General features: G+C 31.6%; 1 protein-coding gene across 4 annotated transcripts; it reads right to left on the minus strand.

Annotated features, from left to right (window-relative positions):
- LOC118180386 (cation-independent mannose-6-phosphate receptor-like) lies at positions 1-27927 on the minus strand. Of its 4 annotated transcripts, XM_085826980.1 has the most exons (8): positions 27458-27927; positions 22694-22881; positions 22152-22261; positions 18350-18435; positions 16045-16203; positions 9993-10062; positions 5898-5986; positions 1-3239 (listed from the first exon to the last, which is right to left on the minus strand). In XM_085826980.1, exons 2-7 carry the CDS (start codon positions 22698-22700, stop codon positions 5906-5908), a joined length of 513 nt encoding a protein of 170 aa, XP_085683106.1. In that variant the 5' UTR covers positions 22701-22881; positions 27458-27927; the 3' UTR covers positions 1-3239; positions 5898-5905. The 4 variants fall into 4 exon arrangements, with proteins under 4 accessions (XP_085683106.1, XP_085683104.1, XP_085683105.1 ...); XM_085826978.1 differs by having other exon boundaries at positions 1-5986; positions 27458-27926; XM_085826979.1 differs by lacking the exon at positions 27458-27927 and adding an exon at positions 26848-27263 and having other exon boundaries at positions 1-5986.

The following is a 27927-nucleotide window of genomic DNA, read 5'->3' on the forward strand; positions in this document are numbered from 1 at the left end:
CAAAATTTTTATTTAAAATTTGAAAAATAAAAGTAATGTCCAAAATTTATTAATGCATGCAATAAATAAATGCATGCAAACACACACACACACACATATATATATATTAAAAATAAAGGACAAATACTCAAATCATAGTATATTTTAAATGGCATAAATATTTATACTTAAAAAAATAAATATACTATTTCACCATCTCATTTTGCTATAAGAATGTTAACAGACATCAGCTAAACTTAAATTCACTGACTTTAAAGTGACTGCTACCTTTGCAAATACAAGTCATTTCATAATTTTGAAAATAACAAATTAATCCTTTCCTTTATTTAAGCTTGGGAGCTTATGAATTAGACAGTTAGTTAAATAAATGAGCATGAAAATTCCAATTCTTCAGAACTGACAGACAACTTCAGATTATTAAAGAGTATTCAATTACAACAGAATAACATTTTTTGAGAAAATTATAAATATATGAGGTAGTTAATATACAAGAAAATATGATAAGAAAATGTATCACTACTAGAATAGTTTCCTCATTTAATTATTCAAAAAATAAATGGCAACAGAAATATAAAATATCAACAATAATAAATTTAATATTCCTGAGTGTTCAAGACTTAACATGCAACATTGTATAATACATAAACATTAATGGATAAATGTACTGCTAGAACATAGAGAAAACACATACACAGCAATAACATAATTCAACATTTTTACAATATTAATAATGGAAAAACAGTGAAAATCAATAATGTTTGCAATTTCAATGTATATAAGTATACTTTTATGAAAGACCTGAAAGAATTCTGATGAGTGCTTAATTCACAAATATCATCAATAGAAACTTGCACTTCGAAACCTAATTGAAAACAAAGTCTAACCTTAGAAAGATTTCCTAGCTCATTCCATTTACTCAGCTATGCCAATCAATAATCAAGTAATAGTTACATCATTTTAAAGACTAATCTTCCCCTCCCTTAATTAACAGACAAGTAAAAACAAATTCAAAGATAATGATCTAACAGTATTAAGTACTTAATATATATATATTTCAGTCAGGAATGACCATGATATAAAATATTTAATCTTAAAATGACTATATAACAATTAGAAAATGTCAAATTTTTCATAATTTAAAAAACTTCCAATTAAAAAATATTACACTGGTTGACATTTATACAGATGAAACTTGGCCCCCCCAAATTATTATTTCTGATTATTTTTTCCTCTCTCCCTTTTTGGTTTGCAATTTTTTTACATTATCACATTGCTAGAAATCCAATCAATTAACTGGCCCACCAGCGGCCATGGGGTAAAAACGCTGAACACTGGTAGTTCGGTCCGAGGTTCGAATCCCGCGAACGGGCTGGCTGCATGGGCATTTTCATGGTTTTCCCCATGTGTTACATGTATACGAGCCAGTTTCCCTTAGAAAGTCCTCTACGAAGGCATCCCTCCCTTTAGGCAAATAGCCCTCGTGTGCTTTGCCATAATTAAATAATCCAATCCAATCCAATCAATTAACTGACTACTGGCATCTTTAAAAATATATACACAAGCAAAATTACATTTGGAAGGAGAAATCATTAGGCATATGAGTGTTATAAAATAACAGAAACAAATGAAACCTGGACGTGATGGATGGATGGTGAGATTCATGGCTAATAGCCTGGATAGACCATAATATATCAAATGCTTGTTTAACTTATTCCACCTTATTTAAAAACACAAAAGTGCAGACTGATGAATGTAATGAAGTGTAGGAACAAGAAATGTAATCCTTAAGAGACAACATGATATAAATAAAACCATTTTCAGGACAACAAATGCAGCATATATAGAATTCTCCATGCAATGGAGTATAGGAATAAATGCAATCCTTAAGAGACAACATGTTACAAACAAATATCATTTTCAGAATAACAAATGCAACATATATAAAGTTCAAAGACATATAAGCAAAGGCAATAATGGAAAAATAATTAACTTTTTCAGGGACACTGACACATATGCATATGTTTAATTTTATTTTAATGAAAATTATTCTAAATGACAAAAAGAAATTAGTCGGAAAATTATTCGTTACAGAGTCTCTCAACGATAAAGACAAAAGTTTGTATGGCATCACTGCTGATATTTTATTTTACTAGATAATCACTGCTATGTTTCTGGGGTAACTATCTCGAAAAAAAAAATGGAACTTAAAAGCCCTAAATGATGTCATGACAAAAATTCAGTACGATGAAATCAATGCATTTGCACAAAAATGTATTTAGTTCATTTATTGATATGCCTTAAATGTATGAAATAATTCCATTTATAATTTGTACTAGTTTTCAAAGCATACATAATGAGAACCTTTTTTATTATGATTTTTCAATTTTTCTTGCTCACAGAATTGTTACCAACATAAAACATAAATCATAATCAAGCAAAATATGAAATATATTGGTTCTTTAAAAAATTTACCCTGAAGAGGCTAAAAACTTATTTAAAAAATACATAATAAAAATATATATAAAAAAACAAGACATCCTTAAATATTGGTAATTATAAAATACTAAACATGTAAAACTTTCCCTCTATGTTAAAATAATCTGAAAATTTACATACAAAAACTTCAGTTTTGCATGCAATAATTTTACATATCAGGAAACCCACATTTTTACATACATACAGTAAATGGCCAACGATTTTGGTTTCTGACTAGAAAGAATATTTTTAAATATTAGAAAAGTGAAAAACTAAACAAAAAACTATTAAAGCCATCATAAAGCGCATATAAAATTACTACTCGAAACCCCACTTCTAAAATGGGAATACAATTACATGGTTCTCTTTCAGTAGATATTGATTACTGTTGTTACTTCCCCTTTTGTAGCTGTCATATTGTACACAGATTTCATTATGCTTATTATTATTCATGGAGCTGGACATTTCTCATAATAGGAGAAATAGGAATATATGAAAGATTCCAAAGTTCATGACAGGCACTGAGTCTGTCTATTGTGAGAAATATTCTCCCCATCATATTTAATACTGACTATTTTTGACAGATGTTGACTGGTATAGTGGTTAGCATCGCTGACTGTCTTGCTGAAGGTTTGAATTCCGGAGAAAGCATGAATGTTTGTAAATGGATAGTGTCGGTGTGGCATGGCAGCACTCTAAATATGCGGCGAGCCAAAAGTCCTCTTGTGTGGTTTGGTGGAAGGAGAGGGGAGTGGAAGACCCTCCTAATAAAAATATATATAAAAAAACAAGACATCCTTAAATACTGGTAATTATAAAATACTAAACATGTAAAACTTTCCCTCTATGTTAAAATAATCTGAAAATTTACATACAAAAACTTCAGTTTTGCATGCAATAATTTTACATATCAGGAAACCCACATTTTTACATACATACAGTAAATGGCCAACGATTTTGGTTTCTGACTAGAAAGAATATTTTTAAATATTAGAAAAGTGAAAAACTAAACAAAAAACTATTAAAGCCATCATAAAGCGCATATAAAATTACTACTCAAAACCCCACTTCTAAAATGGGAATACAATTACATGGTTCTCTTTCAGTAGATATTGATTACTGTTGTTACTTCCCCTTTTGTAGCTGTCATATTGTACACAGATTTCATTATGCTTATTATTATTCATGGAGCTGGACATTTCTCATAATAGGAGAAATAGGAATATATGAAAGATTCCAAAGTTCATGACAGGCACTGAGTCTGTCTATTGTGAGAAATATTCTCCCCATCATATTTAATACTGACTATTTTTGACAGATGTTGACTGGTATAGTGGTTAGCATCGCTGACTGTCTTGCTGAAGGTTTGAATTCCGGAGAAAGCATGAATGTTTGTAAATGGATAGTGTCGGTGTGGCATGGCAGCACTCTAAATATGCGGCGAGCCAAAAGTCCTCTTGTGTGGTTTGGTGGAAGGAGAGGGGAGTGGAAGACCCTCGCTCCCCCCCCCCCCCCCCGAGGTGCTCTCCATCAAAATTGGGAGCGGAAGTGAGCTAAATTGCACCGTCACCTGCAAGGTGCTCAAGGCTGGTGCCAACGGCAGGCGTATTCTAGCGCTCATTGTCACTATTTACTTCAAAATGTCTTGCTGATCTACTAAATATTTCAGTTGTTACTTTATACATTTATATTTGTCAAAGGAGATAATATATGAAATAATCTATTAGGAAATAAATTATTATTTTATTACTTGCCAACAACAGATGTAATCTTACGCTCCTTGCCATGAGGAACTTCTTGGGCTCAGGCTGACTACGTCAGACAAGTGAGCGTAAGTAACAACAACAGACAGATTAAAGACTGCTGCTAAATAGTGTCATTTGGCAGTAATAATGGATAAGCATGACATCACATCATAATCATGTAATCTTCACTTTACGTAAATATGATTAATTATTGATAAGCAGTTTATTTTTTTATTAGGAGTGATATATAATTTAAGTGCTATTTATTTGTTTTCAGATTGCATTTTGAAAAAATTATTTAAATTTGAAGCCTGCTTTCAATTAAATAACATGCAATTCAAAAGTAATGGAATTTAAATAAATGGGTTAATAAAATTTTAATTTCATTAATCCATGTAATTAAATTAATGGAATTTTAAAAATTCAAAAGTATTCAAAATTATGGGACCTTAGCATCAAGAAAAGCTTCTGGTATAATGAGCACAATATGCAACTTTATTTGAAAATAGATAAACGGCATTATGGGAAAAAAAAAAAAAAAAAAAAAAAAAATGAATGACAAGCTATATAAATTTTCATGTGCTATGTCCAAAATTTGTACATGTTCATTATCTAAAATAAAGACCGATCTGTTTCTTCAAATTTCTGGTGGAATGATTTGCAAAAGTTTGGCAGGATGTTTGCTATTTTTCGACATAGTTGACAAGATTTCATAATCAAATTAAGATGTTTACTTTTGTATGAATATATCGGTTTTTACGTCTGAAATGCATTTTTTTTTAAACTCACATAATTTAAATGGAGGATATAACAAATGAGATAATTGTTTTGATAATATTAGATCAGAAATTTCTTTTTCCATTCATTCGGCTTTTCTACCATGAATTACATTTTTTATATGCTCAACTATCTTTCACATGTCAAAAAGTAGTTATTTCCTGACATTACTGAATAGTCGAGCTTTTACTGTATATATAATTTATAATATATCATTTGAATTCACATTTTTGTAGGTGTCTGATATGATGTCCTATGTAAACTCAATTTTAACACAGATATATTCACATCAACAGAACAATATGTCAGCATAATCACTACACACACACACACACAAACAAAAACAAAACCAAAAATACATATTTACACTTATATAACAATTGAGAAAAATCAAATCATCATTACAACATGTGTATCCTAAAACCGAAATTCTTATGAATTTTACTTCAAAAAATTAATTTAAAGTGGCTTCAGAAACTATCACTAACATATAACGAAAACAAATTCCAAACATATTCAACATTTTTTATAATAGTTCTTTCCTGGAATATTTTTAAAAAAATCTCCCCTATTAAAAAAGGCATAACTATAAGTAAATTTTAAAAATGTCCAGGACAAAATACTTCAAATGAGTACAGTTAGAAGAGGCTTCATCATTTCAGCCATATTTTTTTAAGTATAATCTTACTTATTTTTACTGCAATTACATTTTTAACAATAATTAAAAGTCTGAAAAATGAAATTGATCTTTCACCTTCCTAAATTTAGTGCAATGTTCATTAAAAAAATTTAAATATCACATAGTCTAAAAACTCTGAGCACATTACAGTACAAATGTACATATTAGTGTCAAATAACAAAAGCAAACCATTTCCATAAAGAGCATCAAGCTATAATTACACAACTATTTAAGACAACATCTCTGTATCTCGGTCTTCATTATAAAATGCTTGTGAAGCATCAACAAGTACAAGTCCTTCTCCAGTGAACTGCAGAAAATAAAGTATTACATTAGGAAACAATCATTGCAATATTGCTTTCTGGAAATTTCTTTATTTATGTGACATTTAGTTTATTATATATATAATTACTTCAGTTAGATTATGTTTCCTTATTTAAATAATTCATTAGCTTCATTCACACAATCACTGAAAATTTTTTACAGTAAAAGCCCAGCTATCTGGCATTCAACTACCATAAAGATCAAGAAACTGGAATATTTTAGAATTTTAGAAGCTTCTCCCTCCAAAAGTAAGAAAATCAAAAGACTTTGTAAAACACGTATAAGACATTTTTGCAAAAAGTGTGATTTTGCACCAATAACAGAGAAGTGTGACTTCACAACACAATCATAAAATCTTAGCTTTGGTTTGATTAGAGCCTCTATAAGATGAAGTTGGTGCATCTTCCCATTTTTAAGCTAAAAAAAAAGTAATCTTCCTTGCCCGAAGGAAAAGTCATGGAATCAGACATGACATTATGTTATATTTTTACTCGCCACATTACCTAGAAAGTTAATATGAGAGAACTGAACTATTAGATTATGTAAATTTAGAACAAAAGAGGGAGAGATTGGGAAATTTGGGAGAGAGCATGTGATTGGGATGAAGAGTTGCCGGAGGACTTGCAACAAAAGTGGATAACGTGGTGTAATGAAATTGAAAAATTAATAGACATTACTATTCCAAGATATTGTTTTTTGGATTGTGAGAATGAGATCGGAAGTGCATGTGTTTTGCGATGCTTCACCAAGTGCTTACGGAACTGTTGTTTATTTTAGATATTGTGAGAATAATGGGAATTACAGAGCATCTTTTATAATGTCGAAGAGTAGAGTTTCACCGTTACAGAAACTAACGCTGCCACAGTTGGAGCTAATGGCCATGGTAATAAGTACTAGAGTGGGAAATTACCTTAAGAGTGTTTTTAAGGATAAAACTGGAAGAATAGTGTTGTTGGTTGTGGAAATTCAGGAAAGATCGAGTCCAAGTGATTGGTATTATTGTCCATCTGACGATAATCCCGCAGATTTGCTTACTAGAGGAATCTCGGCTGAGAAGTTGGTACTTAATAAAAAATGGTGGTCAGGTCCAATTTGGCTTCGAAAAAGTTTTAACAGTTGACCTAAACAGTGGGTTAGAGGGTTACCAAATGTAGACAGTGCGGAAATACTAAGAGAGCAAAGAAAAAATTCTGTCAAATGTTTTGTAGTTCAGTTGGAATTAGTTGAGCAGATTTGGAACAAATTTTCAGTTTGGAGTAAGTTGTAGAGAGTTGTTGCTTGGTGTTTAAGGTTTATAAGAAATGTGAGGGAGAATAGGATTTTGACTCCTTTCTTAGAAACAAGTGAACTAAAAGAAGTGCATGATATTATAATCAAACTAGTCCAAAGAACTGAGTATAAAAAGGAAATAGCTACTTTAGAGAAAGCGAGAGTGTTAAAGAAAAGTTCTTTAATTTCTCTAAATCCGTTCTTAGACAAAAGTGGCATACTACGTGTAGAAGGACTTTTAAGAAATGCCAGCTTACCAGACTCTGTGAAACATCAAATAATATTGCTTAAGAATCATCCTGTTATAAAAATGTTAGTGACATTTTATCACCTTAATTATATGCACAGAGGAGTAGACTTAGTTAACTCTGCGATGAAACAAAAGTATTGGATTATAGGAGCAAAAAATGCAATATGCAGAGGAATAAGAAAGTGCATTATCTGTGCCAGATTTTGCTCTGAGTTTTCGAAACAAATTATGGCTGATTTACCTTCTGCGAGATTGAATCATGGAAGACCATTTCTTAGATTAGGAACTGACTTTTCGGGATTATTCTTGACGTTTCAACTTGACGTTCTTGATTAGCCCTAGACGTGGTACAGGAGTTAAACCACTGAAAATGTACGTGTGTTTGTTTGTATGCTTTGCAACGAAAGCCGTCCATTTAGAACTTGTTAGTGATCTTAGTGCTCAGGCATGTATTGCAGCTCTGAAACGATTTACAGGACGACGAGGAAAGCCAGCTGAAATATTGTGATTGTGGAACAAACTTTATGGGTGCAAAGAATTACTTAAAAGCGTGTACGATGGAGGCGCTTGGTACTTACTTGACCAACGAAGGCGTTAAATGGACAATGAATGTTCCATCAGCCCCTCATTTTGGAGGCCTATGGGAGGCTGCCGTTAAATCCATGAAGTTTCACATGTGTTATAGGATCGCAGATTCTCTCACAAGAAGAATTTTCAACGTGTCTAGTGCAGATTGAAGCCATACTTAACTCCCGTCCTTTAGTGGCTGCTTCTGAGAACCCAAATGATTTTTCTGTCATTACACCGGGTCACTTTATTATCGGCTCTGAGTTAAAAAGTGTTCCTGAGCCTGATGTAACAAATGAGAAAATTCCCATTCAGAAACGGTGGAAATCAGTCAAACAAATTTCCCAATCATTTTGGAAATTGTGGTCAAAAGACTACTTGACTCAGTTGCAAGTGCGCAAGAAGATAAAAACTACCCAGTGCCAATTTATATGTGAATGACTTGGTGCTAATTAAGGATGAGAACTTGCCGCCACTTAAGTGGAAGATGACAAAAGTAATTTGCATTTACAAGGGAACTGACCAAAGAGTAAGGTCAGTCAACTTAAGAACTGTGTCGAGTGAAATGAAAAGACCAATACATAAACTGGTCAGACTTCCTATAAATGGTGTGCTGTGGTGTGGTGTATTTAATTATGGCAAAGCACACGAGGGCTATCTGCCTAAAGGGAGGGATGCCTTTCGTGGAGGACTTTCTAAGGGAAACTGGCTCGTATACACGTTACACATGGGGAAAACCACGAAAACGCCCATGCAGCCAGCCCGTTCGCGGGATTCGAACCTCAGACCGAACTACCAGTGTTCAGCGTCTTTACCGCTCGGCCGCTGGTGGGCTCCTATAAATGACTGATTTATTTATTTATTTCATGTTTTATAATTATATTTACAGTTTGTTTAATTTTTATGTGTTGCATTATATTTCAGTTTATATTTCTAGTTCAGCTGATGACGGTGTCATGGGGGCCCAGTGTGTTACACCATCCATTGCTCGCCAAAAGAGCATGCTCCTGCTATTCGTATAAAGCTAAAAATAATTTATTTCTACTTTTAAATGAATGACGTTTTCTGTGATTGTGTTTCAGATGTGGCAACAAGCGATTATTTTTATTGTAATTGTGTTCTAAAGATTTATAAGTCTGTTGAGTTTCCAGTTTGTATGTTGGAGCAAGAGTAAAATATTTATGATATTTATTGTGTAAAGTTCTGATTTCCTGACCATTCCACAAAGAGGTGAACATAACAATGATAAAGACCTTTTTAGGAATAATTTAAATTTTGTAAAACATAGCTTAACATTGACTAAATTTCATATTTTAAAAATTATTATTAAGCTCTGTAGAGCTGAATTTCTCTGAAAAGTAAATACCTCTAACTGTAGGATAAATAATGAGAATCTCATCTATTATCTAAACTAAAATACAAAATGGTAAAATTCTAAACTTGTCATACACTTTACAAATCTATGTTTAGTATAAGTATTTCAGATAAGCTATATAGTTTCCAGTAGTTAAATAAATTACGAAATAATTAATAAATTACGAATTCCAGTAGTTAAATAAATTAGAAGATTTTGCTTGCAGGTTTCAGGAACTGTATAGCTGTTCTCAAAAATTCATTGCAAATGATGGACATTACTTTACTTTGAAGGAATATAAAACATTCTTCCTCATTTAGGTAATAATCTTTTGTTTATGAATACATTCAACAAACTTTATTTCCATGACTTGCATATCAATAACTTAAATTCTGGAGAATATCTGCAAGTTTCGCAGTGTTATGAACGAAAATAAAAGTAAGTATTTTCAGAAAAAACACACTTAGGAAGTAAAACTATTTTTGCCAATATACACACACTTAAAATAAGTAAGGCAGAAAGCTATTTAAATTGATTAATCAGAATACTTACTCTTTTGTACCTGATGAAAGGAAGATTTACAATCCTAAATAAGCTCCAAAATATTGAAGAGATCCTAGCTCTAAACAAAAAACAATTTATTCATTTAATTTTAAAATACTTATTTGTACAAGTAATAGAAAAAATATATGATAGAAAAAATGTGTAATTATTATACATTATACTTGTATATAGGGTTGATAAGTTAGAAAAAAAAAATAACACTAGAACTGTATAAACAGTAGAAATGGATTATCCCCAGAGTTATTTAATTTGTTTTCCTTGAGTTTATTTATGTTGCATTACCCCTGCATGAATAACTCATCATATTAATTATGAGAGCATAGATTAAGTTAAAATTTAATATTTAGGATTTATGTTTTCTTCATCTATGTAAAATTTTATACATGGTGTCAGTTTTTACTATTTCAAGCAGATTATACATTAAGTTTCAAAATATGCCCTTTTCAATGGCATTATTAGAATGTTGGATCATTCTTTTTTTCTTATTAATTAGCAGATGTAACAGACTCTTTTATATATTATTTATTGGCAATTTAATCCCACATTTGATATTCTTGATAGGAATCTTAGAAATGTTTTTTGAATACAATTTTCTCAAAATGAAAACTATCTGCTCTCAGAAATAAATAACAAAACATTAACAATGAGTTAACATATAAATAATGACATTTAACAATACAGGAGCATTGGGGCGTTTATTTCCTAAATTTTCATTCTGTTGGTAATATGTGCTATCTAATTAATAAATTAAAAGCTTTCTCTTTTGCATATAGTGTCAAAAGTCGTTAATTCGGACACCCATAATCCGGATCTCAAAGCTACAAACTTTCTGCGCATGCGTCGCGTTGACGCATGCGCATAGGCGTTTATGTGTGCGCGTAAGACCTTTACGGCTGCGAATATGCGTGTGCGCATACGCATAAAACGTTTACGCATGCACGTTTGATGTATAATGGACGGTATAAGCTAAGCTAAAATTATCTAAATCAGTTAATGTTGCAGATTGCATTGTTCCTTAAACTTCGAATTGGATCCGGCTTATTATTTTTTGCAGACTGTTAGAGCAAATTTATAAAAGTAAGCTTGAACTTTCGATTATATCAAATAGAATTTCCGATATATATTTGCTAATATGTAAAGGATCTAAAGCAAAAGTATGTTTCGAAATCCGAAATCTGTTTATCAATTACACGCTGCTCGGCGGGGGGAACGCCGCAGCGCGCAATGAATTGGAAGTTGATCTGTCAGCACTATCCTTATCTTCAGGGCAGATGTTTTTATTTTATTTGGCTTATAATTCCTTACTAAATATATTATTTCATCTCAATGTACTCCGTCTTTGATATGATTTAAGACAAGTTCCTCGTCATTATAATTCACTTCCGATAGTGAAGAAGAGGTTATTGAAAACGAAAAAATTTCGATTGACAAATTAGTCGGTATACTCGACACAGCAGTTATAGGGCTTGAACAGCGGAACTTTGTAACTAAACAAGAAATTATGTATGTTTAATAAAATTAAAGAGAAAGTATTATCACATGAAACGAAGCAACTTAAACAACTTACATTGAAAGAAATGTTTAATAAAGTAAACAAATAAATATTAAGCTTTTCCTTTTTGTAAATTTTGATACCCTTTAGATCATAATTGTTCTTTATTTCATAAATTACGGCTTCATATTTTTAATTTTGTAATTTCTGCATGCCATCTTACCAGATTTAAACTGATGATCTATAATCCGGAAAAATCGATAATCCGGAATTGCCAATGTCCCGACGAGTATATGGAAAATTCTCTTATTATAAATTATATATGTGTATATATATATATTTACAAAACAATTCTTTTGAAAACCAAAATAAACATGCCTAGCATTTTCGCGCATAAAGGTGCAGAAAAAATTATCATTGAAGACATAAAGTAAGAAATTTAGAACTAATATTTCACAAAGACTAATATATAGTACCAAGATATCTTAACAATTATTCTGTGTTAATATTGTCTTTCTTTCTATTTAATGTTAGCCTGTTTCAAGACCAATTTTAAAACACAGACCCAAAATACTATATGCCGTAATGACGAGAATAAGAAGCAATATACATTCAAAAGTCGTTAATCCGGATTTGTCGGGACATCGGCGATTCCGGATTATCGATTTTTCCAGATTATAGATCATCAGTTTAAATCTGGTAAGATGGCATGCAGAAATTACAAAATTAAAAATATGAAACTGTAAGTTATGAAATAAAGAACAATTATGATCTATAGGGTATCAAAATTTACAAAAAGAAAAAGCTTAATATTTATTTGTTTACTTTATTAAACATTTCTTTCAATGTAAGTTGTTTAAGTTGCTTCATTTCATGTGATAATACTTTCTCTTTAATTCTATTAAACATACATAATTTCTTGTTTAGTTACAAAGTTCTGCTGTTCAAGCCCCCTATAATAGCTGTGTCGAGAATACCGACTAATTTGTCAATCGAAATTTTTTCGTTTTCAATAACCTCTGTCACTTTCTTCACTATCGGAAGCGAATTATGATGACGAGGAACTTGTCTTAAATCATATCAAAGACGGAGTACATTGAGATGAAATAATACATTTAGTAAGGAATTATAAGCCAAATAAAATAAAAACATCTGCCCTGAAGATAAGGATAGTGCTGACAGATCAAATTCCAATTCATTGCGCGCCGCGGTGTTCCCCCCGCTGAGCAGCGTGAAATTGATAAACAGATTTCGGATTTTAAAACATACTTTTGCTTTAGATCCTTTACATATTAGCAAATATATATCGAAAATTCTATTTGATATAATCGAAAGTTCAAGCTTACTTTTATAAATTTGCTCTAACAGTCTGCAAAAAATAATAAGCCGGATCCAATTCGAAGATTAAGGAACAACGCAATCTGCAACATTAACTGATTTAGATAATTTTAGCTTAGCTTATACCATCCATTATACGCATGCGTAAACACTTTATGCACACGCGCACACACATATTCGCAGCCGTAAGGGTCTTACGCGCACACGTAACCGCCCATGCGCAGACGCATGCGCAGAAAGTTTGTAGCTTTGAGGTCCGGATTATAGATCATTCCGGATTATGAGTGTCCGAATTAACGACTTTTGACTGTACTGTCTCCAAGGAACACAAATTAAAGGAAAATCATCAATGAAAAAATTTTTAGAATTTAATGTAGTATTTAAAAAATTTCAACTTCTTGTTTAAAAATATGCTAAGAAAAATCTTTAATCACAAAAATACCAAAACCAAAAGAAAATTTTAAACATTGGAAAAGTAGTTATTTTCATTGATCAGAGATTAATCAACTTATCAAGGGGATAAACCAATCTACCATCAATTAACAACTACATTAAGAGAGTTTTTCATCTTACTTCTAAGTAAGCATCAAATTATTTGCTATATTCAAACCATAAGTTACAATTAATACTCAATCGAAATACAGACATTAGTCCATTTAAGCCAATAGAATCTTGTAAAACAAAATAGCAAATAGTAATTTTAAAATTAAAGTTCTCAATAAGAACACAATTAATGTGAACGAGATGCTTACTTTAGAAAGCATATCCCCTACACTCTCATTTTCAAATTCAAAACCAGAAGTAAACATATTAGAATATTAAAAGTTGATTCAAAATCATAAGAAGATCAAAAATGACACAATCTTAAAATTAAAGTTCAAAACAAGTAGTCAATTAGAAATTTAAATATCAAACTAGTAAGATAAAGTTAACAAACTTGCCTTCAAAAATTTTAAAACCAAATGGCTGGAAATTCAAGTATTAAGAGATGGAAGTAAAAGGGTTGTCATAAAGTGCAGTTTTCTATTTAAGAACATTTAGCCTAAATTGGCGAGAAAATGAAATTCTTGAAGATAATACATAGAAAGTAGGCTGTTACTAAAATAGCGCTAAAAGCTGCTATTAGTTAGAATATCAATTCAAAATAGAGTAATTAAAAGTAAATTAAAAAGGCCTATGACTTGCACTAAAGCTGCAAATTAATAAACCAATAATTCATAATTTCCATTTATAATAAGAAAATTTCCATATACCATCTCCAAGGAACACAAATTAAGTTAAAAACATTAATGAAAAAATTTTTAGAATTTAAATTAGTATTTTAAAAATTTCAACTTCTTGTTTAAAAATCCGCTAAGAAAAATCTTTAATCGCAAACATACCAAAACCAAAAGTAAATTTTAAATAGTGGAAAAGTAGCTATTGTCATTGATTGCAGATTAATCGACTTATCAAGGGGATAAACCAAGCTACCCTCAATTAACAACAACTAAATTAAGAGAGTGTTCCATCTTACTTCCAAGTAAGCATAAAATTATTTGCTAGATTCAAACCATAAGTCACAATTAATACTCAATTCAAGTACGGACATTAGTCCATTGAAGCCAAAAAGATATTTTAAAACAAAATAAGCTTTTTAATTTACTTTATTTTGAAATATATATATATATATATATACGGCCCTTGATAAATCTGTCTTACATCAAGAACTTCAAATATCATTTACTTGCTGAAATTCAAATATCGTTTATTAGCAGTATTATATTGTTTATTAATAGTAGTATTGTTTATTAGTATATTCAGTATTTTTTCTTAAAATAATTCAAGGTTTATGATTTTTGAAATTACAATCATTAAACTTATCTCAAAGCATATGCTATCAAAATGAGGAAATTTTCACAGATAAAATACTGATAATTTTGTTCTGGATTCATTTTCATTTTTTCTTTTTAAATTTTCAGACCACTGCAACTACTGAAACATATAAACTAAATTTCCTTTATAAAAATTTATGTGAAGCATATCTTTCTTTTTCATAATCTTGACCAGTTTTAAACGATTTGTCACACTTAAATAACCACTTCAATCAAAGCAAGAAAACAAGTCCAAGTAAGAACTCTTGCTTCCTTTTCAGTTTTAAATACATTTATTATGCATACTCAAGCTTGATATATCTACACATAATTTTCAAGTTGAAACTTGACAGTTATGTCAAATATTGAAACTGCATGAATTTTTTTTAACTAAAAAATTAATATTTTGATCTAAAAAATTTAAAATTACTTATTTTCAAGATTTTTTAGATCCACTTATTTAATTTTTTTAATTTAAATCATATTTTAATGTATCCTAGATACTTTTAGGAAATGTAAATTGTAAATACCCAGAAATGCAGTTACATAAAATTAAGAAATTACAGGACTTTTTGTTTTAGTTATTGAAATCACAAATCCAGATGCTGTAATGGACCAACTGAAAGTGATTCCACTTCAAGTGTTTTAGCAAAGCCATGAAGATTCGGAATCATATCTTCAATGGCATGTAATTTGTTAAAGAGATTAATTGAAGATGCCGCATATTAACTATTGGCAATTTAAGGGTACATAACATATTTCATCAAGCTAGCCTCAATAGTTTCAACATGCATTCAGATAATTTGAAAATTGACTGATTTTTTCCATCTTCAATTAACTCTGGATCACCTTGTACTTTTTGAAGATTGGGCTAAGTTTTTTAATAATTTCTTCCTACCAGCATAGATCAAACGTACACCAGCATTCATATTTAATTAGCATGGTACAGACTTGGTTGGTTTGGTTTATTGATTAAGGAAAGAGCATGATGACTGCCTATCTAAGAAAAATATACTTTATCTCATAGGGGACCAAAGCGTCATGCATTACCTAATAACTTTTTCATTTATCTGAGGAACATTGCCTATCTTAGTATCTTCAATAATTTCCCATTAAAATACAAAGTGTGGTATACCTTATAAAATGTAAACAATCACTTCCCCAAATAACTGATTAAACACATAAAAGTGATTTAAAAGAGCATATTTTTAATGGGTCTGTAGAATGCTATTACACTAGTTATGCAAAAACTTTTTACAATACCAGTGAAATTTGATTTTGAAAAAGATTTTATAGCCAAGCAATTCATATATTTATTACACATACAATTTATTAAATATGAAAAAAATATTCTCACCTCCTTGATGGTTTTGCAAGTATGAATGCAACTACCATCAGAATTACCAGTGTGAAAATGATACTGACTGCTATTCCAGCTTTATGACTAGATGGTTCCTCATCTTTAAATGGATCAGACTTTGGACCAGGACTTGTAAAATCAGTATGAAGATTCCCCCTTCAAAAAGCACAAAGAAAAATATTCAGCTTCTCTCACCATACAATAGGATTTCACCATTTTCATGACTAGCAAGAATTGTATATTATAAGCATTCTCAAAACTTACACTGCCAATATATACATACAATGTTTAGTATGTAATTAGGGTAATGAAAAACTGACTTATTCCTTTATCTACAGAATTCTTTTATGGAGAACTTTTTATGGTCAATCAAAAGAATGAGGACATATATAGATATCAACACATGCAAAAATGAAAATTCAAAGTTTTAATAGATAAATATAAATTATAGTATCAGTTTGGGTTAATTAATTATGGCAAATTGCTTAAGAGGAAAACATTAGTCTGTTTAGGGAAAAATTAGATTGATGGAGAAGTTTCTAATACAAGCCTACATGGAGAACTTTCTAACAGAAGCTAAACTAAACTACTGGACTTGCAAAATGCTACATCATGAAGGAAGATCCAAATAACATGAAACCTGCATCATGTATATACTGCAACGGAATATGCAAATGATTAAGATTTCAGCATACATGCACATCAACAATGACTGCAGCACACCTTATAAGCCCTATATAAAGGGAGGAAAGATAGCCATTTTGAATAATGTGAATTGTTCTCTTCTGAGATTTTTAGTATGCGCAGCATCAGTATACCTCGTAGAAGAATATGAACATCATTCGAAGACATTTTCTGAATTTGACGGAACCAGAATCAATGCACAGAGATTGCAGATAAATCACTCATCATGTAAGATGCAGCCAAGCAAATCCTGTGAATATGGATGCAGGAGAAAACATCTGATGGACAGGAGCAACTACCTTGTTGTACCCTTCCATGGGAAGACAGGCATATTTTGTGCATGGCTCTGATGAAGTGCACTGCCAGATCTGCAAACCATATCACAATAAATACAGTCTGTAAGACAACAGTTGATGTATGTATGGATAATTCAACATTGTTTACAGTACAACGGACTGTCCACTAGGTGTCCATTGCTTCACTTACCTTTTAACTTTTCAAACACATTTAACATTGCATTTGCAATGGTGCAATGAATAGCAGAGATGGACATCTGGAGAGCATATTATTTTTTTGGACAAATCATCCTTCTGTCTGCAGTACCATGATGATTAAAGTTTAGAGACATTGTGAAGAGAGATTGCTTGACTGTTGTGTTATGCACTGTCATACTGGTCCTGCACCCAGTGTTATGATGGGGGGTGGTATTGGATTCCATTCCTGCACTCCCTAGTTTGCATTATTGGCCCACTTACCAACCAATGTTATATCTTTGAAGTTTTGCAGCCTGTTCTCCTACTTTACTTTCAAAGCTTCTTCACGGCCCCAATTCAACAGAACAATGAGGAACCATATGTTGCATGCAATGTTCAAGCTTTCTTCTTAACTCACCATATTGCACTGATACCCTGGCCTGCTGTTCCCCAGATTTATTGGCCATAGAACATATCTGCTTGGTGATTGGAGTATGCATAGGCCGGAATGCTGCACCCAAGGTTACACCAGATGAACTCTGGCTACACATCCTGAAAGCAGCATAGCCTGCCATTCTCCAATAACACATTCAAAGCCTCTTTCACACAATGCCATGGCATTTAGCAGTAGTTACTGACGAACATGATGGCAACGCTTGTTACTGTTTTTCTTGTCTTCTTCACCTCACAGAAGGCTGTATATCAAATCAATTAACACTGATACTCTATAGTATCTGAAATAAATTTGTCTTTGACATTATTTGTCCATGTGGTGCATTTTGGACGGCTAGCACTGTAATTTACATTTATATTACATACAGGGTGAAACATAAAACTATCTTCTATGTAGCTACTACTGGGCAAAAACTGCAATAAATTATCAAACAAAAAGCAACATATTTTCCATTGAAAACATTTCAAACAATGCATTTTTGTTTTTAGCAATGTGAACTTTTCATAAAATATGCAATATAAACAAAGAAAGATGCATGCTACTAATTGCAATTTTTAAATGTCACAAGAAAATTTTTAAAAAATCAGCTGTTAACTTTGGTTGATAAAATCAGAAGAATTATTAAAAAGCAAAGGTAATAATTTTCAAAATGTAATATTTTGCATTAGTAAATAGAATAATTTTAACATACTTGAAAAAATTAGGACACACTACTATCGTCTCCCAATCAAAAATATATTCACAATCATCAGATTCATAAAAGAAAATAGGATTGCCCTAAAAAAATAACAATTCAAATGTAATTTTTAAAAATAACATATAAATTTTTACAGAGACATGAGGAAAATATAAAACAGCATATATGCCTCATTTACCAGCATAAGGAATGAAAGCCAGAATATTAAATTGTATTAAAAAGTACATTATTATTTTTTAATTGCATCTCTTAATACAATTTCATCTATTATTATGTAGAAAAAATAAGAATTTTGATAAGTAAGACACTTGCTTTTACTGTGTGTCATCAACATGAATTAAAACAATAATTAAAATTTGGAGTATTTACATAGAAATGATCCCATAAAGTTGTTCCAAAATATCATCATGTGGCTACATTAAAAATTACAAAACATACTTGTAATTTAAATCAACGCACAGTTTTTAGTTAAAGTAATTATGATAAAAAAATCTTAAAGTCTAACATATACCCACACTGCGCCAAAAAAAAGGGGGCAGCAGTTCTGTATCTCCTATTCTACTGGGTCAATTAATGAAATTGAACTTGTGTGCCACGAAAGCACAACTTAGGATATGTATTAGATTTATATATAGCATTGTTCTCTAATATAGGTAGTTTGGCATAAAATAGGACTTTTTCTGAAACGACATGCCAATTTTTTTTTTCCACATTTCGATTTTACAATTCAAATTATGCCAAACTGCCAGGTTTTGTAAAAATCACAAGAGTAGTTTTTAAAAAATTAGCTCTCAAAATTTTAGCTCCTCAATGTTAATTGAATCTGATATATATTTAATTGAATCTGATATCTCTCTTTTTTTTTTATTAAAGTTACTTGATTCCTTCTTCCAGAATTCAAAATTTAGGTTTATTCCAAATAAAATTCGCCCATTTTTTATGATTTCTTTTTAAAATTTGTATTTTTAAATAATTTTTATAAATGTCTCGAAAACAAATTTGAGTTATAACCTATAACATTTTTACCATCAATTTAAAGTAGATGTTTTTCTAAGCATACCTGTGAAAAATTAGAGTTTTTTATTCAAAATTTCCTAAGATATACGTGAAGTTACATATTGGCACATTTTATAATTTGGCATATTTGTTATAAGCGATAATAATACCAAATGTGGTTTACACACTTTGTTAAAATTATTTGAAATAATCAACGATGACTTTTTTTTCCGCTTCTTTACAATGGAAAAAAGGAAAAGAAAATATGTTGCCATAAATTAAAAAGTTTGCCAAGTGAATTATTCTTTGAGAAAACTGGAAAAAAGAGTGCCAAAATAAATTTTTGAATTTCTCTTAATTTTGCACAAAATTTTACAAAATTTAATCTTTAGGGATAATTTAAGTCGTAAAAACGAAATATGGGGAAAATTTGGCATGTCATTTGAGAAAAAGGCCGATTTTGTGTCAAAATACCTTTATTAGAACAAGGCTACATATAAATCTAATATATATCTTAAATCGCACTTTCGAGACATGAAAAACACAATTTGAATTTCGTTAATCGGTCCAGTAGAACGGGAGATATCGAACTGTTCCTTTTTTTTTCTTTTTCTTTTGTCCAGTATACATAGCAATATCAGGCCTGGTGGCGCAGTGGCTAGCAGCACCACAGATCCAGGGTTCAATCCCTGGGCTTTGCAAGATCGACTCAGCCTTTCATCCCTTGATTTCCATCCTTTGGGTCGATAAAATGAATACCAAGTTTGCTTGGAGATTAAACATTGTGAGTCCTGCAACAAGCTGACCACTTGTTCAGAGCATATGCTTATACACCCAGAGGCCACAATCAAGAAGGAAGATTTCGAGGCATTGCAGGCATTGGCCCATTAAGGCTGTTACGCCACTGAGTTTTTAGTTTACATAGCAATATCACTGAAATAAATACACTGAGAGGGGGATAATATCGCAATGACTCAGAATTAAATACAAAATGGCATTTTACATTATTTCACGTCCAAGCATAACTAACACCATAATTAAGTTTACACAGAACATGAGGTATTCCTATAAGTAAATCCAGAATTAAGAGATCAGAACAAATCTAGGCAATACATATAAAATAAAATTCTACACGAATTTAAAACATTACTCTATGCACAAATTACAATTTTATTTGGAAGACATCACGAGAGATAATTAAATAAATATAAAGCTGCTGAAAGACACAGGAAAAGTTACCACAACTTCAAGTCAGCTCGGAGTTTTTCTGAAATTTTATCTTTGCAATTAAATTAGTCTTCAACTTAGTCACATAGAAATCCCTTATCACTGACACTGGTGAATAAGATTTCAAACACTGTTGAACTTGCTTCTTATCTATTATATTATTCACTACTTGACACCAGATGTAATACTCTAGCTCTCTGAGTAAAGAGTTCAAAATTAAAATCTACTTTCAAGCTCATTTTATAAAAGCACTTCTAGGAACATTAGAAAATGCCCCTGGCATTTCCATTATGGTATCCAATATAATAAGTACAGTCAAAAGTCTTTAATCCGGACTCGTAGGGACTTTGATTCTGGATTATCGGTTTTTCCGGATTATAGATCATAAGTTTAAATCTGGTAAGATGGCATGCAGAAATTATAAAATTAAAAATATGGAACAATAATTTATGAAATAAAGAGCAATTATGAACTATCAAAATTTACGAAAAAAAGCTTATATTTATTTGTTTACTTTATTAAACATTTCTTTCAACGCGCGCATGCATAAAGCATACATTACGCATAGTCAAAATTAGAAAATTGCAACTAGAAAACTATTTGATGTGTATTCGTGATATTTATAATGACGAGGAATTTGATTTAAATCATATCAAAGACGAAGTACATCGAGATGAAATACTACATTTAGTAAGAATTATAAGCCGAATGAAATAAAAACATCTGCCCTGAAGATAAGGATAGTGCTGACAGATCAACTTCCAGTTCATAGCGCGCCGCGTCGTCCCCCCTCCGCAGAACAGCGTGAAATTGATAAACAGATTTCGGAATGATTAGAGAATCAAAGGATATGCCTTCATCTATTTTTTGCAGCAATTCCACTTTTTGTTTGATGGACATCGAAACATACTTTTGCTTTGTAGATCCTTTGGCAGCTCCAGCATCGGAAATTCTATTTGACATAATCGAAAGTTCAAGCTTACTTTTATAAAATAGCTCTAACAGTCTGCAAAAAATAATAAGCCGTATCCAATTCGAAGATTAAGGAACAACGCAATCTGCAACATTAACTGAAATAGATAATTAGAAAATTTTAGCTTAGCTTGTACTGTCTGTTATACAATAAACGTGCATGCGTAAACATATTATGCGCATGCGTGGACGCATATGCGCATGCCTAAAGGTATTATGCCCATGCGTTAATGCATTATGTGTTGACGCATGCGCAGAAAGTTTGTAGTTTTGAATTCCGGATTATAGATCATTCCGGATTAAAGACTTTTGACTGTACTTTATTTCCTGCATTTTAACTCTTTTTTTTCTTTCTTTCTGTGGTGGCAAAATCCCATTAGGATGTTTCAAGCAGAAAGTAATTTTCTACACATTTTTGACTTCAGAAATTCTCTTTTCCACATCTAAATATCAGCCTCTCACATTTTTTACTATAATTAATTAATTATACATTAATAATCTGTTATCTTAACCTACTTGAAGAAGTTTAAAACCAATTTATAGAACAAAATTCAAAAATGCACATCCATATATATATTTTTTAAACATTTTATCGACTTACAATTCCAGCAGTAGAAACACACCATAGATTGATAATTGAGGTAATGTTTTTCATTTTGTTCTTCTTGCAATGTTGCGTTCGAGATACAAATGTTAAATGCAATTCCGAGCCTTAAAAAAAAATAAATAAATAAATAAAAAAAAATCATGTAACTTAACATTTAAAATCCAGTACTTAAATTTAACTTAATCATAAGTTAACATTAGTGGACAGTACTATTTGTGAACTTACAAAAGAAAATTAGTTTGCATTTACATTAACAAGACAGAAAATCTGTATAAAACAAAAATCAGCAAAATCACTTGCATTCAGTAATTAGTAATTTCATTACTAATGGTCCAAACATTATGAAGGAATTTAGATGTATTTAGAGAATGTAAAGGATAAAAATCTTATCTACTTGATTGTAAATACCATCCACTAAGGGAAACCAAATTTTTTCATCATTAAAAAAAAAAAAAAAAAAAAAAAAAAAATTACTTAAAAAGATTTAAAAAAAAAAGGTTCAATAAGCTTACATACATAGCAATATAAAATAATACCTCTCATAACAAAAGTCCTAGACTCACTGCTACCAATATCTTGGATAGAATTTGTACCTTGTTTAGTTTGACAAACAGCAGCATCAAAACAAGCATTTTGAGAATCTGTTAAATTCTGAGACACACCACTCAAATTTATTTTATATATAAACTGCTCAGAAGCTGAAGTTCTATTCACAGTAAATGTTCTAGAATAAAAGATCATGATTTGACAAGCAGTTACAATATCATGTTACAATCATATCATCACAGCAATGAATGTAAAATAAAATTTTATTAATAAAAATAAAAAAGGAGATTAAAAGTACTGTATTTTGAATAAAAAATACCATAAGAGGTATACAAAAATATCAAAATATCATAAGATGCTATACATACAGCATGGCAATTAACTATTGAGACTTTCCGTCTCTTGGAAAGATATAATGGGAAAAAAAAGGAACTAGAAAAATCTAAAATCTAAAATTGTCAAAAATGGTTTTTCATCAAATGTTAAAATACATTCTTCCTCCTTTTTTAATCCAAAAAGGCATGCCTCATGAAGACCGGTATTTAAACGGCTTGTATTAGATAAATTTTTATAATTATAATTATTTATTTTAATCTTGATTTTCATAAACTTCTACTCATTAAGGTAACATTTACATTGTGAAAGAAATTAAGAAAGCAAAATACAATTTAAAATTATAATCTAATATACATCAAGTCACACGCACACAAAACAAGAACAACAACAACAAAAAGATAAAGGTGGACTTATTACATATGTGGGAATAATTAAGCATTAAATTCATATATTACCAATTTTTAGCAAATTGAGCTAATAAAATAATAAGCTCAATTTGCTAATGACTTTTAAGTAACTCCAATGAAAATTATATTTCAATTTCTTTTATGATTGCATGAATATCACTTAAGCAAATATGCCTATAATACTAATATAACTCTACAGGTGATTCAGAACTCATCATCAATATTTGGTGCGGAGGTAGGGAATAGGAAAAGAAGGAGATTTTACATAGAAAAGTATGGACATAGATGAATGCATGGTGATGTACATGGCGTGTATACACAACTTCCATACATATTCCATTCCTTCTTCAACTTCCATTCCGTGTGTACAACATATAACCACAGCTGTTTGACGCAGCCAGTCATCATTTGACTAGGTGACTTTGCAGAAGTGACATGAACCGGTATATGTGGAATGAACTTGCAGATATGCATGTAAATACCAGGCATATTCCAGAAGGTCCGGTTGTCCATGCAATGCCGTTATGAGTCATGCATTCTAGCACATGGTCAGCAGTTCGAGCACCTCTTGTAAGTCTGTCAAACCGATGCAAAGAAATGTTACATGTAAGATAATAAATGTTTTTTTTCCTTACTACTTCCTTTTTATGTGTTCTTTCCATCACTGAATGGGGTCATTTTGCCTTACTACACGGCATATGCGCCCATGCATTCCTATTCCATACCTCCTCACCAAATATTGATGATGGATTCTGAATCACCCAGTATTAGAAAACCGCTTTAATGTTTATTGTTAATTATGTCTGCATAATTAAGAAAAGCCCAAATTTTCCATCTGGGGTAGGGCCTTCGGCCCAGGCACTCAGGTGTTCTGACACCACTCCACAGGAGGTATTACAAAATAAGGATAACTCCAGTGCTGTATGAAATACAGTCAAAAGTTGTTAATACGGACTTGTCGGGACTTCGGCGATTCCGGATTATAGATCATCAGTTTAAATCTGGTAAGATGGCATGCAGAAATTATAAAATTAAAAATATAAAATCGTAATTTATGAAATAAAGAACAATTATGATCTAAAGGGTATCAAAATTTACAAAAAAAAGCTTAATATTTATTTGTTTACTTTATTAAACATTTCCTTCAATGTAAGTTGTTTAAGTTGCTTCATTTTTTATGTGATAAGACCTTCTCTTTAATTTTATAAACAGACATAATTTTGGTGTTCAGTTACAAAGTTCCGCTGTTCAAGTCCTATAATTGATGTGTCGAGAATACCGACTAATTTGTCAATCAAAATTTTTTCGTTTTCAATAACCTCTGTGTCACTTTCTTTGTTATCGGAAGCGAATTATAATGACGAGGAATTTGATTTAAATCATATCAAAGACAGAGTACATCAAGAGGAATTATTACATTTAGTAAGAAATTATAAGCCAAATAAAATAAAAACATCTGCCCTGAAGATAAGGATAGTGCTGACAGATCAACTTCCAGTTCATAGTGCGCCGCAACATTCCCCCCCCCCCTGCAGAGCAGCTTGAAATTGATAAGCAGATTTCGGAATGGTTAGAGAAACAAAGGATATGCCTTTATCCATTTTTTGCAGCAATCTTGCTAACGACACAAGGCTCTAGTCAAGAGTTTTACAGAATTCTGGTACCTTCCTCAATCTGAATTATCATGCTCTCTTAATTTTTTGGTTGCATTTTACATTCTCTGCTTCATCATAGTTGAAGATGATATCAAAAGGGCTATAGAATGGTTGGTTAACCGTTAAAATCACAACACTTATCATGATGTTATGACTCTTGTAATGACAAGTGGAGGCTTTAACTGAACAGGTTATTGCTCCTGCAATGTCAGAGCATGTTGTCCCATACCCCGCAGAGCTCGACTTGGGAGAGGACCACAGACACAAACTTCTCATCTTCCTGCAATTCATCACAAAACTATTCATCATTGTGAAATTTCCAGATTATCTGAAATAGGTGATTTCCAAACTCATACTTATTGTAGACACCAGATCAGAACTATTCCCCACATGCAGTATCTGCTCTGTCTGAATGTTTACTTTTTAACCATTTATAAATTTTTTATATAAGCAATATTTTACATTTAATAGCTTTAAAAGAATACACATTTAAAACAACTGTACGTTCAAGATAGTTTGAATGTGAAGAAAAGTCTATGTAACCAACTCGATATTTCATTTAGTAGTGAAAATAGTTAGCTGCCAAACACTACTCAAGAATGGTGTATGGTGTATTTAAATATGGCAAAGCACACGAGGGCTCTGCCTAAGGGGAGGGATGCCTTCGTGGAGGACTTTCTAACGGAAACTGGCTCATATACACGTTACATATGGGGAAAACCACAAAAACGCCCATGCAGCCAGCCCGTTCACGGGATTCGAACCTCAGACCGAACTACCAGTGTTCAGCGACTTTACCGCTCGGCCACTGGTGGGCCCACTACTCAAGAAACCCTGGGACATTGCAGGGAGGCAAATGCCTACAATATGATACATAAATAACTGAATATGACAAATATGGCCTATGGCATGTCACAATTAATTGCATTTCTATCAACAATAAATAATTAAAAATTAAATTGGAAATAATTAAAACTGCTTTTCCTTTTATCCCATGTCAAATTAAAATTTTTTCAACATTTATAATAACACTTTGTTAGGTTCTACTTTATGTTGCATGATTGTTTATTCATGCACTCAACTATGCTATCACGTTCGGAATTGATGCCTTACGTAGTTGCCTCAGACAACCATACTTGACGTCAGACCTGTTCAAGGCATGGTTTGGTTTATTGAATAATGGCAAAGCATGCCTATGGGAAAGGATGCCTCTGTGGAGGTCTTTTGAAGGGAATTGGCTCTTATATACATTATACGTGAGGAAAACTACAAAAATACCCAAGCAGTCAGCCTGTGCACCTGGAATTGAATTCCGGTCAAAACTACCAGTGTTCAATGATTTTACCGCTTGGATGCTGGTCGGCCCTTGTTCAGGGCATCCTTATTTTGAAAAACAAATTGATTATGAATATAGGTATGTAAAAAAAATCTAATCTTAAAATACTCAACACATTTTATTGCTTGGTTTATCTGCCTATATTTTTTAGGCACCACAGATTTAGCTACAAGATCAGGTGGCAAAATTTTTAGAGTTTAGATGAATTTACGGATGACAGAACTTATACAATTTATGAACTGCAATCTGTGGCAAAATGTTAGAGTTTAGGAAAGTACCAGGCAGCAGAATTTAAAATTCACAGAGACAACAGAGGGCAGCAATAGCCTAATACTGGCCCTGAGTTTTAGTTAGGCTTTGAAATCCTAATAAACTAAAAGAAAATTTGCATAATTATAGTCTAACATTACCATCAATTCAGTTGTACAAAATGTTTGAAGAATTAAGTACTAAAAATGCGAAATTATACTCAAAGAACATATCTAAACTTTAAAGAAACAATAAATATCAGTCAAAACCATAACTCAAAACTGTCTGCAAGTGAATTATTTATATTTTCCACTGGAGCACGAAATTAATCAATAGAAAGTTTCCACTCGGTCCACACTCTCCTTTTATGACAACAAAAGGGAAACTTCTAGGGAAAGGGATTTGCTCCCGAGGTAAAGTCCGAGGAGCAAAACTTTCCTCCCTTTGAGTATACCGCGTTTTAGCGCCATCTCTGGTTAGGTTAGGTTATTTGAATATCGCTAAGCACGCAAAGGCTATCTGCTTAGTGAAGGCCTTTCTAAGGAAACCTGGGATTGTATTCAACGTTACACGTGGGTATGACTACGAATAACATACATGCAGTCATGAGATCGAATTCCCAGCATTCAACAGTCTTTAACCATACGGTCAATGGTGTGTGCCCATGATGGCGGGAAAATATGTCAAAAAGCACGTGCCAAAATATAAGTACAAAAAAATGCGCACTATTCAATTCAGTTCAATATTTAAAATCATACTGATATCACTTACCAATCTAATGCCGATAGATCATATTTACCGTCCTGGAAAACACAGCTAGGACACACGTTATGAAAAAAACTAACTGTTATTATCACAGTAATAAAGTTTGCAGTGAAAGACATATTATTTAAATGTATGAATTAATAATACTGTTAATTTTTAAAATGCACTATTTGCAAACGATCATCACTCTACAAAATTAACTACATTTCAATGCACAAATCATTCTCTCCCACTACGACATTGCGTTTAAATGCCATTTTCATTGTGAGTCTTCCTGAGCTAACAAACATGAATTAATCGCAAAGCAAAACACACTCGTTAGAGAGTGAAAAAACAAGTTTTTCCGATAATTTCAAAGAACAGCCTTGACAGCAGAATAAGTGCTTATTCTGGTAACCCAATCGTTCCGCGGGAAACAATTGTCATACTTAATCCCCCCCCCCCAATTCTCGAAGGCCACATTTTTATGCATTTTT

The sequence above is a fragment of the Stegodyphus dumicola genome, chromosome 11, assembly GCF_044657685.1.
Source record: "Stegodyphus dumicola isolate Sdum_Otavi_A_Nest chromosome 11, ASM4465768v1".
Taxonomy (NCBI): Eukaryota; Metazoa; Arthropoda; class Arachnida; order Araneae; family Eresidae; genus Stegodyphus; species Stegodyphus dumicola.